We start from the raw sequence: 12,853 nt of genomic DNA, 5'->3' as shown, positions 1-12,853 counted from the left end.
ACATGATTACAATTTCAGCAGTATAATCTCAAGTGATAAAAAATCAAACATTTTCCCAAACCTACTTTCACACACACACACACACGCACACGCACACGCACACACACATGCACACACATTATGATTGTAAGCAAGCTTCATTGTGTTTCCAGGCTACAGCAAATTACAGACTGTTATACACTTAATGTTCTATACTTCCTAATCCTATACATTTACACATTACTGTTCTATAAAATGCTATGTATTAGTATTAATATTATGCATTTTATTTGATTACCTCGACCTGCTATTATAAGTTCTCTTTATTTGGACATAACATTAGACTGATACCTTATCCAGGACCCCAAAGTCAATTGGAAAATATCCAATAGATCTGTCTTTAGTACACTGGGCTACAGTTACCAATAGATACAAGTCTTGTAAAATGTAAAGTGTTAATAAAATGCAACAGGCAACAATGAGGCTACAAGATACTGGATTTTTGCTTTTTATTTTATCTGGGTGTTCAAAGCAATGATCGCCTGGCTTATTTCCTTTTATTTAATTGATCTAATTTGAAGTCATGGTAACAGCTTTAAAATTACTTTCAGGCAGCATACATGAATGGGCATTTAAAACAGAATCTCAGATTGAAAATGGTTACCAATGTATTGCTCAAGGCTGTACTCACTGGAAATGGAGGTGTAAAGAGCGAAAGCCTTGAGACTGGTCATCTCCTTTTGTCGCGTCTCCTCAACACTATCGTGGAAAATGTGCTCCCAAGCGTAAAGCTTCAGGAGTTTGATCCCCCGCAGGAGCTCAGTGGTTTTCTTCAAACGTTCATTGGAATACTCCTGAAAAACAGACATGGCTGTTATTTATTGAGGTCAACTTTACAGGGTTCAAACCAAAAGAAAACACTATGAAATACAGAGTAGAGCCATGGGGTCTATTTGTCAATCTAAACAGTGATGGAATCCAATGGGGAACCCACTGGACCACCAACGGCAACAGGCTGAACCATGAATATAGTCTAAACAATGTATTGGGTCTTGCTCTGTACTTCTGCATCCCATACTCAGTATTTTTCTTGTGCCACCTTGTGGTGCAGAGACTCAGAAGTGCAGCCTGAGTTTCACTGAGCTCATTTAGTATATTCTGTTATTGTCATAGAAAACAATTAACAGTATTAATACAAACTAAAACTGTTTCAAAAGCCCTTAATGTGCAATATGGTTCCTTTAAATTGAAAGCAAATCAAACAGATAAAGAAAGAAAGAAAGAAAGAAAGAAAGAAAGAAATATGTTGTACTCACTAAAGTGCTTTTTTGAGCTTGGGACAGTTTTGTAGCCACAAAATACTGTACAGGTGCAAGTACTGCAATCACTGTTGCTCCAATTAAGGCACTAATACCAAGGAGGTAGTACAGGAGTATCACTCCCACAACAATCTGGAACAGAATTGGAAAAATCTAAGTTACATGACATCTTATCAATAGTATTCATCATTTACAGTAAGTACTATAATAATAATTAAAAAAATGCTTTCGGAAAGAAAACATCCATGCAGCTATCTTCAAAGTTGTTGTAATTTGGTTATTTTCCTTGAAGTCGCTAAAGGATAGCAGTGCCATAAATAACAGGTTTAATCCCAAACTGGAGGACCTTGATAGTTACTGTATACGGTGGAATTAATAGCTACAAAATATTACAGTCTCCTGTAATCAGTGAAAGATCAGTGTACATTTCAGAGTAGTCATTTTTATTTTGCTTTTTAATTGGTGGCCTCTTGACGGCTATGAGCGCGTGAGGACATATCTACCAGTACTTTAGCTCGTCTCTAAGTCATTACTTTGAAGATCGTTTGGTAAAGCAGACCTTTGAATAAGTCTCCATTCCACACCATTCACTAAATATAGCAAGCATTTCAACAGATTGCTTTTTTAAAGTAGCATGGGGTTTTATGCTTGGTATTTATTCCACACAAAATAAATACAGAATAATTGTTATACACTGTATTTCTGTGGGTGCAATAAAAATGTTAGGCTTTGAATACTTTAATCAGTGACCTTGAATGTCTCAACTCTACCCTTATTTTTCTAGATGATTTATTGCAGCTCCTCAAATGATTGCTCTTATGAAGGATGATGCTGTTACGCTGTCTGTGAGTAACCTGCGCTTGCAGCACGTCTCCTTCATGAGCCACCTGTCCCACCGAACATGCTTGCAGACCGCTAACCATACATGTCCTGAGCTGCACGTTACAGATGTATTATTACATCAGCTCCAGTCGTGCTTTTAAGTTCATGACTTTCTTTTTTTTGTTCTTTGGCAGCGGGGATCCACAGCTTTCAAGAAATATACAGTTGTGTGTTGATTTGTATAATATTAAATTAAAGATCAAACACGTCTCGAAAATGATTTAAGATGGCATATATATTGGTTGAATAACATACGAAGGTAGGATCTGATCACAGATCTGCAGAGGTTTTGAAGGACCCCATGCTACAGCTTTATTATACGTGGTGTCTACATAAAATGCAAAATAAATACAAAACAATTGGCATTTCCCTACACTCGTTAGTAGATCATAGCTTGTCTCTCCTGTCTGGTTTTTCTTTTTTGTCTTTTTCCTGAGTTACTGAGATGGGTTTTAATCCCCATTATTAAACAACTCAAGATGTCCAGAAACTCCATTAGATTTATCTGTCAGTAGGCAGATGAAGTGGGATGATTAAATACTAAATCTTATACAATTTCAAATGTTCTTCACCAGCTGAATTTCAGTATCTCAGTTGCATTTCTGATGAGAACACTCAACTGTAACAACACTACCAAGCTAGAAACAGAACAGAGGTATCCGGTCCTAAAGCTGTAAATGTCCAGAGTGGAGTGAATTGATGTATCATTATTGTCAATTGAATGCTCTTTTAATAAAAGATGGCCAGTATTAACAGCTGGAATGACCATGAAGTGCTAGCGTATTGGGACTGCAATGTGTTTGCTTGATATAATTCCACAGGGAACCAGCAAGGCTATCACATCTGAGTGTCTATCCATTTAGTTTGGAGGAGAATGAAAACAAGAGAATCTTGCGTGACCTTTCTGATATCGGGGTCTATTTTAATGATCTAAACAGTGAGGGATCCTAATATGCCTGCTATTTAACTCTTTATTTAGTCTTCTGGTGCTTCCCCTCCGGGGTGCTTTATTGATTTACGTATTCACATTAATACAAACAGTTAAAATACACTGAAATACGGTTTGTGAAAAATCTGGTTCAGACATTTTAGGGTGGTTTGTTAATACCTCCACACATGAAAGTGCAGTTCTGTGCCTATCATTTACTTTTAAGACTTTGATACATTGAGATGACATGGACTTGCACCTATAGCTTCAATAATAACAGTCTGTATCGCAACTGCATTTGTATATTGCTGTAACACTCAATTCAATACATCATTCTTAACAATGTGAACATGGAATTCCATTTATATCCTTCTAGGAAAAGGGCTGGTTACTTATGGACTGATTTCATTTAAGCAAAGCTCAGTGATTAATAGTGCATATATTTCCAGCATTGTAGCTAGGGTTTCAGGTGCCCTTAATATCAAAAGCAGAAAGGCATTCATAAGCAATATATCAAATAAATATAGACAATATATAATTAGCCCCCTAAACGATATTGATAGCACTTGATTGACAGTAATCCAGGAAGCATCATCCTCTTGCCATAATAGGTTATTTCCACCCTGTGTATCAAATAGCATGCAAACAAATGAAAGATTGATATCTTGGCTTGGGAAATGCCTTATTATAATATTTAAACAAATACTAATACATCAATCTCTGGTATAAATCCAACAGCAACCTAATGTAAACCCCATTTTATTTGTGTTCTGTTCATCCCAACTTGGCTCTTTCCATTAATATGTTAACCTAAACAACTGTTGCAGATTCTGAACTGGGAAGTACTGTGGCTGAACATTCTTCCTCATTCGAGTCAAATCATGGGAGGAGCAGACATTCCGTAGATGTTCCTTTGTGTGTCTGTTTTAAAATGTTAAATATTGTTTTGTACGCATGTAACTATTCTAGACTATTAAATAAACTCAACATCTATCAAGCATCAATCTAGATTTATCATGCATTCTATTTCTCTATTTTAAATTCCATATTATTGGAAAACATATTTAAAGTATTTCAACAACCATACATGGCTTTTTTCATAATTAATAGAAATATCAGATGCTGAACATGTCATACAGTATTATTGCATACATTAGTCTTGTACAGCAGAATGACATGTTTTCTCCATCGTTTAAAAATAAATATAGCTTTAGTTAGAAAGCAGTCAGTATTGCTCATCTTTTCAGACATAATTCAATTGATTTTTTTTGCTGCACTCCTGGTGTCCTGTAATTAAGTGGACCACACAGCAACACTCTTCTTAGATCATGTTCAATCACTGCAATACCTATCACAGGATCAGCAAGCTTCTACACTTTATAATATAGGGCTGTTAGATCCCATTTCAGAGCAGTGAATCCAAGTTTCCAATACACAAAACAGAAATGTAAGCAGCTGGCTGGAGAACGGTCTCTTTGATGTCTAAAATATGAATCAAGACATTTCTCTTACTTGTACTGGCATGGCCCAAAGGTTAGGACAAAGGAAAAAGAACCACATCAGCTGGTTTGTGTCTATGGCAACCAGATTGCAAATCTGCCCCACTGTCATCTCTCCCATAGACATATTCGAAGTGCAGAGGCGCATTATTTTATTGTAAATTTTTGTCTGGAAAAAAAAAGTAAGGGAATATGAAGTCATGAATGTATTTTTAGTTCAAATACAAAATTATATTTGTGTATTTATTTTACTTGTTATTAACTGTGTTTCATGTTTATTAACTTAACAAAAGCAGTCATTTACAAAATATTATATATGCTCAATATAATTATTTCAGGTATTTCTGCTAAAAACAATATTCAAATGTATTTATTGTAATGCTAAACTAAAGCTAACAAAAAGGCAATTGTCTTTAGGTAACATTTTTGCTGCGTACATTTATAGCGGTAGGAGGAAACAAAATACATCCCCTATAGATGTATTTAATTGTGCCTGCTAACCTTTTTGTCAGCTTCAGTAAACATTACAGTACTTCCAATCACCTTTGTGTTAAGGACAGATTTGTGTGCATAAATTGAGGTAAACCTTTACAAGATTCCTATGACGAAATACACATTAATCCCCCATCCTCCGCTATTCAAGATAATGAGTATGACATAGATTTCATTATTTTTTAAGTATAAAATAACATTTGGTACCAGGATTATTTCCTCTGGGATGCTGATCTGTATTTACTTTGCACTGTAAGAAAGGAATGGTGAGACATAAGGACTGTAAACAATTTAGAAAAAACAATAGTACCTGTATTGCTCCTCTCAGATTAATTCCAGTTTCGATTGCCACATAATAGGATGCCTGGAGAAATGTCCTTTGAAGGAGAAGGGCAAAGAACAGAAGGACAGCCAGAACATAAGCATTGGCTAGGAACTCTTGGGAGGAAATGAAATAAACCCCCAGCAATTTCACCTGCAACACAACCAACAGGGAGACAAACAATATGAAACATGAATTAAGACGTCACTTGCTAACCATTAACCATCACCTATTTTAACTGTTTAATACTCTGATCACAATTCCTATACAATACGTAATCATAAATAAACCAGACATATCTTGACCCATACTGGAAGTTGCATAGCAAACCTCAGATTGGAGCAAGTCCATTTCAAAGCAGTCAGAAGGAGCTTGTAGAATTATCATTTACATGGTGTAACAGAGTAAAGCGAATTACATATTTGATGTGTTATCAAAAATTGGAAGAAAGAAAGACATCAGACAGTCAAACAAGCAAGGTGTTGTATATACTGGTATTTGCTTTTTACAGTGTAACTGCCAGTCTTCCCCTGTTAGTGTGAATGGACTGGACAAAAGTTGTGTGCATCTCTTGGATCGTTAAGTTTAACAAGGTATTGTTCATTAGTATTCAGTATAAGGTTCTGTGCAGTTCTAAAAAGATAGGGTGTTAACCAGGTTTTATCAAACAGGCCATGGACTGCAATGTACTTGCTGTAGCAAAAAATCTGTTAGTTAGTGAAATGTTTATGTATAACCCAAAAAGAAGCAAAAGTTAAGAAAACACATTTTTGTTATTTGATTTTGGAATTTCATATTGTAATCACGGGATCATGGAGTGTGGTTGCAAAAATGCAGTGCTGCTGGTTCCTATCACAATGACCCAGTATTGACCAGGGGCTGCATTGTTTATCTGTTTAAAGAGAAAACATGACCCAGACATACACTGCCATGCGACAGGACACACTATCATTGTGATGCTATGTAACTGCAATAGTGATGTTGTAACTTAAGCATACAGTATAATCTGCAGGTTCAGACATTTAGGTGTATGTTATGGCTAATGAGTCTGTGGTGGGGTGGTTTGTGTGGGATAAGGGAAAGTTAATCAGGTGTGACTTTATTAAATTAATTATAAAATATAGACAAATTCATAACCCCTTCAATCCAGCTTAGTTAATTACGCTACAATACACCTACAGTACAAAAGAATGCAATACAGCAAAAAAGCCATAAACTAAAGAAAAACAACTTCATGGCAATTAATCACAATTGAAAGCTTCAGAAGTGACTGAAAGATCATTATCCCATTGTATGGAAAAGACTGGCAAAAGAAGAAAGGAAAGTTTGAGTAAGACTGAACCAAATTATCAGGGACAATCATAATTGTGGAGAAGAGACTGGCATCAGAAGAAAGCAATGTTTGACTAGGGCTGAACAAAATGACCAGGGATGATTACCAGAAGACGATTAGGGTTATGTGTTAATGCCTCTTTATCTGGGTAGGAATACCAGTTACAGCTGATAGGTATTTTAAGCATGGAAATAAAGCAAAATAAGGTTTAAAAATTACTTTGACGAAAGCTACTACAGATAACTGCAAATTGTATGTATGTATACTTGTATTGTAATGCTTGAAATGTTTTTGCTTACGATTGTTAGTCGCCCTGGATAAGGGCGTCTGCTAAGAAATAAATAATAATAATAATAATGTATGTCAGAGTTTTCCTTTAACGACAACATGCCCTTTGAAATAATATTGCACTTCCATTAATGTTTGCTTGTTGCTGGTATTGTATTCCATGGGGTTTTCATGTAGGATGAAACCTAAAAATAGCCTGGATCTATGAACATAAGACCCAACTGAAAGCCATCACTCTTATTAAATATTAATGAACATTTCACCTCTGTGGTATGAAATTCCTTGCTGTGTAGTAGCATTAGTTAGTATATCTTCACACTAGTGCTGCTTCTGTTCCCCACAGTGACCACACAAAGAATATTCCTGACCATATTATGGAATTAATAAACTATAACAATGCCACATCTTTGACTATTCCTCTTTCTCATAGTGGACCTAACTGTTCACCAATTTTAACTCCAGATGGTTTACAAACTGCATGGTTAAGGTATTATCATCAAGTTATGGAGTCATTTTGTCATTATTTAGGACATGCACTTACATAAAATTAAATTATTATGAAAATAACTTACGGCTGGTGTCATAGACCCAGATTAGCACTAGTCTTGAACTTCCTTGCCTAAATTAACATTAGTTAGTTCAAAATTAGCGCTAATCAGGGTCTGTGAAACCAGCTGTAAATGCATGTACTTACATCTTCACAATCACAGAATTGTGTACCAAGTGCATGTAATCAGAGTTACTAAATTATAACTATTTTCTCTATTTTAAATTCCATATTATTTAAATATCGTTTGGCAAACCCCATACGTGGCCATTTTCATAATCAATAGAATTATAAGATGATGAACATGTTAGTTGTATTATTGAATACATTAATCTTTCTCCATCATTAAAAAAATAGCTTTAGTTAGAAGCCACTCAGAATTTCTAATTACTAATAATTAATTAATAATTCACTTTTACATTAGGATGACTGTGTGTCCCTAGTAATGACATATCTACACCTAATTTGATACATGATTGTTGTCTGATCTCTGTGGCCATGGTTTTCATCCAGGAGTTTTCTCGGGACCACAGTTTAAATGAGCACCGATCAGAAACCTACCGGAGGGAGGAAGGTCTTGTTCTCCTTGCTGAGATGGTGAACAATTCCAGAGATGCACAGCGGCCCTGCAAAGCCCAGCAGATCAGCCAGAAACCGGAATGTGATGCTAAGGACCAGGGGCTTCCCGAAGGCATGCCGCATTGCACACCAAATGGATTTCGATCCCTGAGGAGAACTGGAACCCTTTGTCTGTTAAGAGGAAGGAAAACATCCAGGTAATTTGTTATAGAGTGAATCTTGCAGAACACTTTATAGACAATTCTCTTAGTTTTCAATGAGGTGGAGAGATTTAAGAAAAAGCAGCACAACAAAGTGTCAGTTAGATGAATTGCTCACTCTAGAATCTGGTAATAGCGGTTCTCTGCTAGACTTGCATCTACAGGTTTAAGGATACTACAAGTTTAAGGATACTCAGAATTCATGGAATTCTTTAGATTCATTGGGAGTTTTCTAATTCGATTGCAGACATCTGTTTCATGTTTGGGAAGTGCATTTCCACTATGCTGCCAAAATCTCATTCATTGCAGTGTGGACAATAGAATAGAAATCAATTAGTATGAATTGACTCAAAGGACTTGTCCATTATTACTCGACTTGTCCCCATGCTGAATATTAGCTGCCTTAGTAATTCTCATTATTTATACTCAACCCCAATGACCTCCACAATGGATGTTTTTATTGAAGACCCTGGTATATTACTCAAATTCCCCTTTAACACCACTTACCTACAAAATACATTTTAAAGGTTTGCAAAACCTTGCTATTTCCGACATCTAGTCTAACTTCTCAGACAGTGTAGTATTGTGATGCAACATTACATTGCACTCCAGTACAACTCTCTTAATACAAATCTGAAGGAAATGATAAAGAAATGTGAGTGATACCAAGGTTCAAGATGATGATGTCTTATTGCATGTTTAATGTACCTTTGTCAATGGCAGGTATATTAATTACAGATCACACCTTGGGCATCGTACATTGTTAGGGAAAACACAGTATTCATCTATTGCATGACATTTGAAAGAATACAGTATTCTTGTTATAAAGGGTTTCTTTGTGTGTAATGTTGTGTTGAAGCACCACCTCATTTCCATTAGTTTGATATAAATGTTATCATGTTTACTTCTGAAACAGGATATACTGTAGGAACAGCCCTTCACCCAAAGGACTTCTTGCCTCTACAGTAATGATTCCCATGAATGTTTTGTTTAAACCCTATTGAGGTTAAAAAGTCACTTTATTCCCAGTGAATGGAAGTCAGTTACATCTTTTTGACCTTATTACACAATGGAAAATATGTTTGACTCTAACTTGTGTACCCATTATGCAGCTCATGTTTTACTGTACGGCAGTTTATTTCCTTTCAAAACCACAGACTGTCTTGAAAGGTCGTTAAAAAAAGTCCATCAACCTTCTCAAATCATGGAAAATGTGTGCAAGGTCTGTTCAGAATCTGCTGAAGTGATCACAACTGGAAACTTGAGGCTAAAGTATGTCAGAAAGATGTTTTTAGCATCATTTTCATTTCCTTATTGTTTTTATTTATTTCTTAGCAGATGCTCTTATCCACGGTGATTTACAATTGTTACAAGATATCACATTATTTTTACATACAATTACCCATATAGTTGGGTTTTTACTGGAGCAATCTAGGTAAAGTACCTTGTTCAAGGGTACAGCAGCAGTGTCCCCCACCTGGAATTGAACCCACCACCCTCTGGTCAAGAGTCTGGAGCCCTAACACTACTCCACACTGCTGCCCCTTTATTTACAGTTAAGAATTATGTAATGCATGTCCTGTATTTTTTTAAATACAATCAATACTGGTTGTGACAATAACAAGTAACATATTTTATATGGCAGATAACCATAAGTCTCTGAAAAATTCTCCTTTGAAGACACTTGATCTACAGTTTGTACAACATGTATCAATTGTATTAAATGGAAGGTTCTTTTTTGGTAAATAAATATTAATACACAATACTGTGTACCTAAGGCACCAAGGAGTTACTGTTGCTGTGTAATACGGATCAAAGATTCAGGAATTCATATAAAACAGAACTGGACTTTAGTGCCCTGAGCGGACTCATGCAGGGCTGCCTCCTGCTGTTCTGACAAGCAGAACCACACGTCTTCTAGTCCTTGCAAAAGTACATCTTGATGGATGTCTATACTTATGGCTATACCTGCACTGCAGTTATTTTGTTGCCAAACATTAACAAACATGAAAGTCACTGTTCTTCTGTTTCAGCTCCGAGGAGCAACAGTAACTGATGTTCTGACTGAGTTCAGAAAATGACAAACGCAGGTATGTAAGAATAACAATGAAGTTCTGCAATTCATTTTTTACTATGATTTTACCTTTTGTGCCTCAAAAGCCTTCCTCAGGAGCACGTAGTTGGTGAGAGCCCTCATGGCGATGGGCAGCTTACCGATCACTTTCAAGTCGATGGGCCGCTTGTGTGCTGAAGTGATGAAGGTGTTCATCCACCAGTAGGTGCCTTTTGACAAGAGGTTCACAAAGGGCTGCAGAAAGCGCACCCCAAGGTCCTGCAAGTCCTCAGGAGGCTTCACCTCGGGGGGGTTTTTGAAACACACGTAGCGCTGAAAGAAAAGATGGCTTAGAATACAATACTCATAGCAATGAGGAGTGCAATCATACTTCAGGGCAATTCAAATAAGTGTATCCATATCCAGATCTAAACAGCAGCAGTATTGAATATGCTAGCACTGCCGTCACCATCCATTCTTTGAAAGGTTCCTGCAAAACCTTTTTTATTTATTTTTTTACCTCATCAACAGCCTTTGTAATGCTGGTTGCTGATGGGGGGGGGGCTGTTTAGATCAATTGAATAGATCCCCAGGTTCCTCCTAACACAGTCCTGACACTAGAAGCTGTGACTCAAAATTGCATTTTGATGCCTAAGTCATTAGCAGGTGTATTCTTGAATTTCTCAGAAATGGCTAAAGTCACGAAGGGCATGGAAACTGAACTCCTCTCCTCCATCCTCAGAGGATGGTCCCTCCAGGGCAGGGGGGGGAGGGGGGGGGGGCAGCACTGTGGGTATATAGAGGACTTCAACCTCCAGTGCTGTCAAGCAGCCACCTTTTCCAAGCACTAAATCTGTCTAAAAAGAGGGAATGAAACACATATTATTAGGGGGAAAGTGTGGGTCCTCAATGGCACACTACAAAAAGGCTAGAGTTTATGCTACTGGGAGAATGCAATGATGTTAGGGATGATAAAAAGCACATGAGTAAAATTATATTATCTTGCTGAAATAATAGCACCTTAGTATGAGTACACCTTTTGGTGTGCCAATGAAAAATAGTTTGGTCTTGTGGATAATACTTACTGGATTATTTACTCAGTAATCTTTTTCTGTGATTTTTTTTTTTCTGTGACTTGAAAAATCTGTATATATATATATATATATATATATATATATATATATATATATATATATATATATAAAAAGTATTTTTCAGGATTATTAATGTGCCGCTAGATGTATTTTCTCCATTATCACCAGTCGAGTCAAAATCCAAGGTATTCTTTGAGGAATATATTTAAAGACATTAAAAGGCTGTCAGGATACGTAGAATTCAGCATAAGCTTTCTTTAAACAGGGCTCTGGAGGCTTCATACTGTCCAGAACCTTGATTAATGCCTCATCTGAAACTCGGCCACACAATCCAGGGTAATGGTTGAGAATTTGCCTGTCTGCCTGAATAACTTCTTTCCTATTCTGTGCAAGTTACATGGTGGTTAATGAAAAGGGATTGTTTGTTCCAAGTCTGGACTATTCATCTATACTTGATCTATGGGGAATTATGACAGACTGTAGTATAAACTTGTAGAAATGCTATTTGAGGGGAACTGACTGCGTAACTCTACCAAAAACGTCTGTTGGTAAATCTTTAATAGCACATTGTTATTGTATTTTTACTTCAAAGGTTTTTAATGATACCTGATTTTTGTTTTTTAAATGGACAGGGCAGTTGAGCATTTGAACTGTCCCAGGTGGTTAAGCTGATTGAAACACACTGCCGTTGTCTTAAACACATGAATAACAAATGTGCCAACCAAAAAGGGGACATCTGTCAGCTAATCAGAGGGAACATTTGCTTTTCCTGAGCTAGCTCATTCCAGTAAAACAAATACTGGAATGAACCCCATGTGAAAAAATCAATGCAGCTATAAGCTATCACTACAATACATATTGGTAAATTGACATGGAATTCAATGTCTTTTTCCCTTTAAAATTCTGTGTAAACCACTTTCTTTTCATGAATAGCTGTTCTTATATAGTAAAGTCTCTGAAAAATCTATTTTTAATATGGTTAGAGTAGACCAAGGTGTCTCACACAATATTATTATTTCTTAGCCAACACCCTTATCCAGGGTGACTTACAATTATTACAAGATATCACATTATTTTTACATACAATTACCCATTTATACAGTTGGGTTTTTACTGGAGCAATCTAGGTAAAGTACCTTGCTAAAGGGTACAGCAGCAGTGTTCTCCACCGGGGATTGAACCCATGACACTCCAGTCAAGAGTCCAGAGCCCTAACCTCTAGTCCACACTGCTGCCCTAAAGCAATTCAACATTGTAATAGTAATTGTAGACTTATTTGTTTTGCGCAGGAGTTAATTTTTAATAGAGGTATTCTGAAGAGTGTCAAGTGATTAGCAT

The 12,853-nt window shown here is 36.5% G+C and overlaps 1 protein-coding gene across 2 annotated transcripts in view; it reads right to left on the bottom strand.

The window, feature by feature from the left end:
- LOC117432376 (ATP-binding cassette sub-family C member 8-like) overlaps positions 1-12,853 on the bottom strand; it is a 50,838-nt gene that overhangs the window by 29,789 nt on the left and 8,196 nt on the right. For both annotated transcript variants that reach the window (XM_034054227.3, XM_034054228.3), the window contains exons 6-11: positions 10,512-10,754; positions 8,151-8,339; positions 5,410-5,574; positions 4,621-4,776; positions 1,296-1,430; positions 671-833 (exon numbers count right to left, since the gene is read on the bottom strand). In XM_034054227.3, coding sequence (XP_033910118.1) covers positions 671-833; positions 1,296-1,430; positions 4,621-4,776; positions 5,410-5,574; positions 8,151-8,339; positions 10,512-10,754 — 1,051 coding nt within the window. The remainder of the gene's footprint in view (positions 1-670; positions 834-1,295; positions 1,431-4,620; positions 4,777-5,409; positions 5,575-8,150; positions 8,340-10,511; positions 10,755-12,853) is intronic.

Source organism: Acipenser ruthenus, chromosome 27 (genome assembly GCF_902713425.1).
Source record: "Acipenser ruthenus chromosome 27, fAciRut3.2 maternal haplotype, whole genome shotgun sequence".
Lineage (NCBI taxonomy): Eukaryota > Metazoa > Chordata > Actinopteri > Acipenseriformes > Acipenseridae > Acipenser > Acipenser ruthenus.
The sequence above is the reverse complement of the archived record's forward strand: the minus strand, read 5'-3'. Positions and strand labels throughout refer to the sequence as shown.